We start from the raw sequence: 6612 nt of genomic DNA, 5'->3' as shown, positions 1-6612 counted from the left end.
AGAGGTTAAGAGATTGTCTCGCCAAAACAAAAGAGGTTAAGAGATTGCCAGCTGGTCATGCTCACCAGTGAGCACCGGAGCTAGGGCTCCACGACAGCCCCGTAACCGCACCGCTCAGCCGGGTCGGACCCACCGCCCTGCCTGTGCGCTCGCTCGCTCGCTCGCTCTCTCACCGTAGGTGATTGGTCCTCTCCAGTTTGGAGAGTGGTTTTGCGAAGCATGAGCCAGAAAGGCAACTTTAAGCCGATAGAGCCGATGGCTACAAGGATCTAATCTAAAAACCACACACAAGCGTCTGCCGTTTAGAACTGCTTCATCGTGTGACCATGTTACGGAGGTGACACAAGCGTACCTCACATTTTGAGCAGGAGGTTGAAAGCCACGGTGAAAGCATTATCACTGATGTGTTCCATTTCCTTGATCGGGCCGTGCCCTCAAAGTTCACAATTTCAACTGCTTTCCCAATGCTCTGAGCCCACAAGTAATCACCTCCAGTATGTGCCAAGCATACGGTAAAGTAAAATGTGCCTGGGGATAAACATAGCTTGGAGACTTTAAAAGGGTTTTATTTCGTAGCCACGAAAGACATATGCCATTTGATATGCGTGTGTTTGTATCCTACATACACTGATACATGATTTATCTGCGTGCGAGCATGTCAGGCGTTGGACAGCTTAGTTTTTAAATGAGCAAACCCACCCAAGAATCCGATTCAGAACTGCTGCTTAGATCCATGATGGTCGTAAACTCTGCTTTGCACTTTCTGTGGAAAGTCCATCCTGTGGACCGCTGGGACCCTCGGCTGAGTAATTCGTTTGGGCCCGTTCATGTCCCCTGGTGTTCCTCCTTCCGAGATTAATCGAAGAGAACATAACCATCTCTCTATATAAAGGCGAAACCCGAAGGTGAGGCAGAACCTGATCTCATTTCTGTCAGGGACCTGGCGATTGAGGTCTGAGCCAGATGGACGAGCCCTCGTTTTCATGGCTACTCTCGTCTCCCCGCTTCCCAGTGGCCAGAAGAACCTTCTGTACCGGAGAGCCTGGAGTGTCACCTGCCCTCAGCAGCTCTGTGGCCATGCTCCCCCTTCAGCATCCGGTCCCAGCCCCCACGGAGGAGGGCCTAAGGTCTTAAGGGTCGTACTTCATTCCCTCGGAGCCAGCATTCTTGGGGATGGAGGAAGGAAAGCCCTTCCGGGTTTTAGAGCCCTTCCCCCAACCCTGAGCTTTAGGCCTGAGGGTTTGAGAAGAGAGCAGATTGCGTTCATGGCCGAGAAGCAGGCTCCCACACCGGCCGCCGCATGCCTTCTCCGCGAGAATGCGTAAATCCTAAACAAAGCCTTCCTCGTGGCGTCCAGAGCGCACAGCCATGCTCCTATAAGCTCCTGAGCGGCTCTCCAAGCCCGGCCGAGGCCTACAGCTGGAACATGCTGGTGGCCTCCACGTGATGAGAGGCAGAACAGGTCTTGGAGGCATCGTCGGAAGACTTCCATTGACCTGAGACCCCCAGGTAAGGGAGGCAGCCAAGGTCTTTCACGAGTTTCCAGAAGTTCCTCCGAAACTTCAAGCCAACAAAGGCATAGAGCACGGGGTTAAGGCAGGCCCGCAGGTAGGCGATGGCCTCCGTCACGATGATGGCATAGTGGAAGCTGGTCATGGTGTAGTGCTCCCAGTTCGTGCTGCGGATTAGCTTCACGAGGTTGAAGGGCGTCTGGGTCAGCAGGAACGCAGCCACCACCAGGAAGATGACCTTCAGAGACTTGTGCTTCTTGAAGCCTCGGGCGCGAAGCAGAGTCTTGATTATGACCGAGTAGCAGACAATCATGGCGACCAGGGGCAGGAAGAACCCCAGTGTCATCTGGGTGGCGAGAACCACAGTGGAAATCTCCTCGTCGTGATAACCACAGACGAGCTTGTCGAGATAGAGGACGTGGCCATAGATTATCTGTGGCAGCGAAAGCAGCAGGGAGGCCCCCCAGATGAACAGACAGATGGCCTTGCCCCAGGCCATCCGCCTCGCCTGCTGGTTGTAGGCCTTGGTGGCCCGAGCCACCGCGACGAAGCGGTCAATGGTGACGCAGGCGAGGATGAGCATGGATGTGTAGAAGTTCAAGGTGTAGATGCCCAGCAGGGTCTTGCACAGGACGTCGCCGAAGACCCACTCGTGGATGCTCGCGTAGGCCCAGAAGGGCAGGGTGCAGACGAACACCAGGTCGGCCAAGGGCAGGTTCACCAGGAACACGTCCGTCAGGCTCTTCAGCTTCTGGTAGAAGACGTAGATGACCAGCACCAGCGCGTTCCCCGCCAGGCCACAGATGAACACCCCCAGGTACATGCAGGGCAGAAAGACCTTGCGGAACTCCAAGAAGCGTTCGTGCCCCCAGCTGCCGTCGCTGGAGGTGTTGAAGAAGCCGGGGTCCACGTAGTCGTACTCAGCCATGGCGTGCGTTCTGATGAACACCTGGGAGGCAGACACAAGGAACTCCAGTCAGGGCCGAGGGGGACACCTCCTGTCCTCCCACAGTCCTGTTGCCCCACTTTTAGGGGGCGCGTAGTCATCTCCTGAACCCACCCACCTGAGTTCTGGTCAGTGGCAGCACATTCCAGTACCCTGGAGACAGCCAGAGCTGAGGGGCGATTGCCTGGGCGGGATGAGGGACCCTGAATGGGCCCTAAGATTCTAAGGCTGTCACCCGCCTCACAGACAACACATACCTGACCCGCATGCACAGTCCATAAAATCCTGTGCCAGCTGGCCTTGAAGGCAGAGGTCACCATGTGGTGGAGTGTGGGCATTGCCCTCCTGGAAGTGCAGAACTGCTTTCTTTTTTTTTTTTTTTTTTACCTATTTTCATTTAATATTTATTTTTGAGAGAGAGAGAGAGAGAGAGTGTGCGCGCACGCACGCCAGCTGGTGAGGGGCAGAGAGAGAGGGGAGACACAGAATCTGAAGCAGGCTGCGGGCTCCGAGATGTCAGCACGGAGCCCGACGCGGGGCTTGAACTCACAAACCGCGAGATCGTGACCGGAGCCGAAGTCGGAAGCTTAACCGACTGAGCCACCCAGGCGCCCCAAGAACTGCTCTCTCATAGTCAGGCCTGCCTTCGTCCGCCCATCCTGGGCCTCATTTTCTGTTGAATGAGGGCCCTGAGCTGCTAACTGCGGAAGCTAAGCCAAGTAGCCCCCCTCCCCGGGGGCTCCACCATTGAGGAGACTTCTGCAGACCAACAGGGGCTCGCGGGCTGACCCTCTCCCACCAGGGTAGACGGTCCGTTCTGTCTTTCCTTGCCCTTAGCTGCCTAGATTTAGGAGGTGGGGAGACAGGCATGGGAAGCCCCAGCTGCCCGGCACTGTGGCTGAGCTGGTCACGGTCACTGCCCTCCCAGTCCAGCCGGCCCCTCACCGCCCGTCACACGACCCTCCTCCACCGGAGCCTGGTTTCCTGAAGACTTCTTGATCCCCAGGACCCTCTTAAACGGAGCATCTCCCCAGAAGGGAACATGACTTTAGCTTTTGAGACTAGCAGTTTATGCCCAAGGGGTCTCCTTGAGCAAATGGAAGGCCCGCCAGCGGGGGGCCAGCCTTGCAGTGAGGCAAGGCAGCGGCCACCACAGCCGCCTTTCTTGCCCGGGGCTCCCGGCCTTTCAGGGCCGTCACTTCCCTCTGCCCTGTGACCCTGCCGAGGAGCAGGGACAGGACGCGAGGGTGATGTACTCGGGCATGAGAGCAGAGGCGGCTACGGCAGCACCGGCCCTGGGGTGCCAGGTCACTGACCTGCAGAGAGCCGGCACACAGCGGCTCATTTCCGGTGACCCAGGGCCATACCTCGCTAGCACCTCGAGAAGGCGTTTCAAGAAGGACAGGCAGGCATTTGGTGTAGCAAAGGCAGAATGTCAGCCAGCCGGACAAGGGCGTGTACAAGGAGAGATCACGTCTTCCTTTCTGATTGACTTGAGGACTCCTTGTCCTGACTGGAGACGGTATCAGCCCTGCCGGTCCTCCTGGGAACAGAGTGCCCTTTCTCTGCAAGGAGGAAGCTCGCCTTGGGGTAAGACACCTCCGTGAAAAGCCCCTGCTCCTCAACCACAAGATGTGAGATCAGTAAGGGTGACAGGCCAGCCGTAATAACGCTACCCCGCCAGCCGTTCGGACTCCTGGGTTAAGTAGGTCAGATGATGTGTGTGTGTTCCTGCTTCACGCGGGGACAGAAACATCTTTTTCAGCTCTTAGCACGTGCACAGGCGGCTCTGCTCTCCTTAAGAGTAACATCGCATCTCCATTATTGCCTGCCTCCCTCTTGCCTTTTTACAAGAAAATCCTCCTGGCGCTGGCATTACACATTCCCTCAAAGGGCCCGTGCAAACTCGCTTGTGATAATTGGCAAACTTGGGTGCTGTGCCGACGGACTGGAAACCGCCCAGCTCTGTGCAGATTGAGTAGCTGAGAATGAGTTTCCCTTCCAGAAAGGTTAAGATCATTCATTTCTTTGTCTTGAGTAGCCAAAGCCCTGTGTTGATCTATGCAACTTTTTTTTTTTTTTTGAAGTAATACAGTATTCAGCTTTGGAAGCAGTGTAAATGTCTGATAATAAACAAATCAGCAAGTTACCATTCAGACAGAAAATAGAATATAGCTCAAACTATGTTTAGGTTTAGGAAGTGCTTTTAGTGAGTCGGGAGAAAGCAGTACGCTTAAATTTCTCACAACAGAGTAAGTCTGCACAATTAGCATTGGCTGTTAAGTATTCCAATGAATGGATGTCCAAAAGGATGTAAAATTGGTCATGATTCTGAACTTCCTTTGATCATAAACCCCTTTGAGAATCTCCTGAAAGCCACAGACCTTTTCCTCAGATGTGCAGATATCTTAAGTAGGCTCCACATCCAACGTGGGGCTTGAACTCACAACCCCGAGATGGAGAGTCGCACGCTCCACGACTGAACCAGCCAGGCACCCCAGTTTTGACTCTATGTTCTAAAACATTAAAAAAAAAAAAAAAAAGCCCAGAATTGATCAGCAGCTTGCGTCTGGCTGTGGAGTCGGGGCTGACTTCTTTCCCTTCCCCCTAAGTCTCTCCTTTTCTGAAGTCTCTGCAGTGGTATATTGACTTACCTTGAGAAAAGAAACTAGACAGCCGCCCGAGAGAGCAGCCAGTGTCGTAAATTATAATGAAGAAGAAACGAAAATGGAGACGGAGAGATTATTCCGTGAACAGATGTGGACAGTGGCCAGCCTGTCCTGGTCTCCCGGGGAGGGTACCCCCAGTGCCGTCAGCTTACGAGCACGGACTGTGCGCCCCGAACCACGCTAAGTCATTTCCACAATTCTCTAGTCGTGGGGCAAAGGCAGAATTCAGACCGAGAGCGGTCGGGCTCTAAAGCCCGGGCATTTACACAGTACTGCACCGCGGGCAGGGATCAGAGGACCCCAGCAAGCCGGGGTTAGCACCTGCCTTTTAACTCTAAAGAAGACAGATGACTCACCAGTGGAGAGGCGCTGTCGATGTGTTGCAGAGATGAGCGTTCACAGCACAAGGTCTGCCTCTACCTGTCTGTGATGTGGTCCGTGTTTCCGTTGAATATCTTCTGAGAGCCCTTGGTTGGTGATCATAAGAGACCCGGCCCTACCCCTGCCTCGTACATCAGAATCCACATGACCTGCCTGCACGCGCGTAATTTGGGAGATCAGAGATAGGGAGCAGCGGCTCCGATGCGCTACCCTCCCTGCCGCCTGGCTGTGGACGCAGTCATCTGTCAGGACCTGAGAGGGTTTCTGTTTATAAACCGAAGGGGAGCAGTAAGTAGGTCTGGCCCAGGCAGCCCACTGACGATGGTGGCATTTGTACCGTAAGATTACTTCACTCGCTAGTCCTGTCCCTTTGGAACCGTTTGAGTCTGGACCACTGCAAAGTGCGTGCTGTGGCCTGGGTTCTGGATATGCTTGATAGCCACTGACCCCCACTCAAAAAAACGGCAGCCCTGCAAAGTCAGTGCTGTCCCCATTTTATAGATGGAAACACTGAGGACCCCAGTGTTATTCTTAACAGCCCTGCGTGTACACAGCTAAAAACTGGCGCTTCCCAGATACAAACCCAGGTCTCTGGAGGTGTGGACTCCATTTCTGCTTTCCCAGCAGCAGACTCGCGCTGAGCCGCCAGGCCTCCCTCCCCTGACCCTGCACCGCGTTCAGCCCGGTCCCCACCGTGGCCGGTGCACGTCTGCTGGTCACACGGGCTCCTGTGGCTCTTCCTAAGGGCAGGGTGTCAGGCACTGGGAGCAGGGGCCAGGCACGGCCTAGGACCTAGGGACTAGCACTCGGCTCCACTAGGAGCCAGGCTCCGCGCTGGGTGCTTCTCACCTAGCCGTCCAGCCCTCGTCCTTCACAGATGAGTAAGCAGGTGGGTCGAGAGAGGAGCTCGCTTGCCCGTGACACGCCTGTCCCCCGGAGCCGCCAGGTCACGAGGGTCCGTGTGAGCGTGAAGCTGTCCGGGGGGGGGGGGGGGGGCGGGGGCGCGAGCTCCTCTCGGGCCCCACCTGCTGCGTCAGCTGTGAAGGACGAGGGCTGGCCGGCTAGGTGAGAAGCACCCAGCGCGGAGCCTGGCTCCTAGTGGAGC

The 6612-nt window shown here is 55.6% G+C and overlaps 2 protein-coding genes across 4 annotated transcripts in view; one reads left to right on the top strand and one right to left on the bottom strand.

Moving 5' to 3' along the window:
• The window catches only part of FYCO1 (FYVE and coiled-coil domain autophagy adaptor 1), a 74793-nt gene that overhangs the window by 47595 nt on the left and 20586 nt on the right, over window positions 1–6612 (top strand). The gene's annotated exons all lie outside the window — the stretch shown is intronic.
• On the bottom strand, window positions 1414–5721 carry CXCR6 (C-X-C motif chemokine receptor 6). The gene is made up of 2 exons (XM_040445117.1): window positions 5483–5721; window positions 1414–2460 (listed from the first exon to the last, which is right to left on the bottom strand). Exon 2 carries the CDS (start codon window positions 2437–2439, stop codon window positions 1414–1416), a length of 1026 nt encoding a protein of 341 aa, XP_040301051.1. The 5' UTR covers window positions 2440–2460; window positions 5483–5721.

The sequence above is a fragment of the Herpailurus yagouaroundi genome, unplaced genomic scaffold (assembly GCF_014898765.1).
Source record: "Herpailurus yagouaroundi ecotype Mexico unplaced genomic scaffold, PumYag 193, whole genome shotgun sequence".
Lineage (NCBI taxonomy): Eukaryota > Metazoa > Chordata > Mammalia > Carnivora > Felidae > Herpailurus > Herpailurus yagouaroundi.
This window is presented reverse-complemented; position numbering and strand designations above follow the sequence as displayed.

What these genes read in the sequence shown, in the direction of transcription:
- CXCR6 (XM_040445117.1), bottom strand. Translation starts at nt 2,439, where the DNA reads ATGGCTGAGTACGACTACGTGGACCCCGGCTTCTTCAACACCTCCAGC.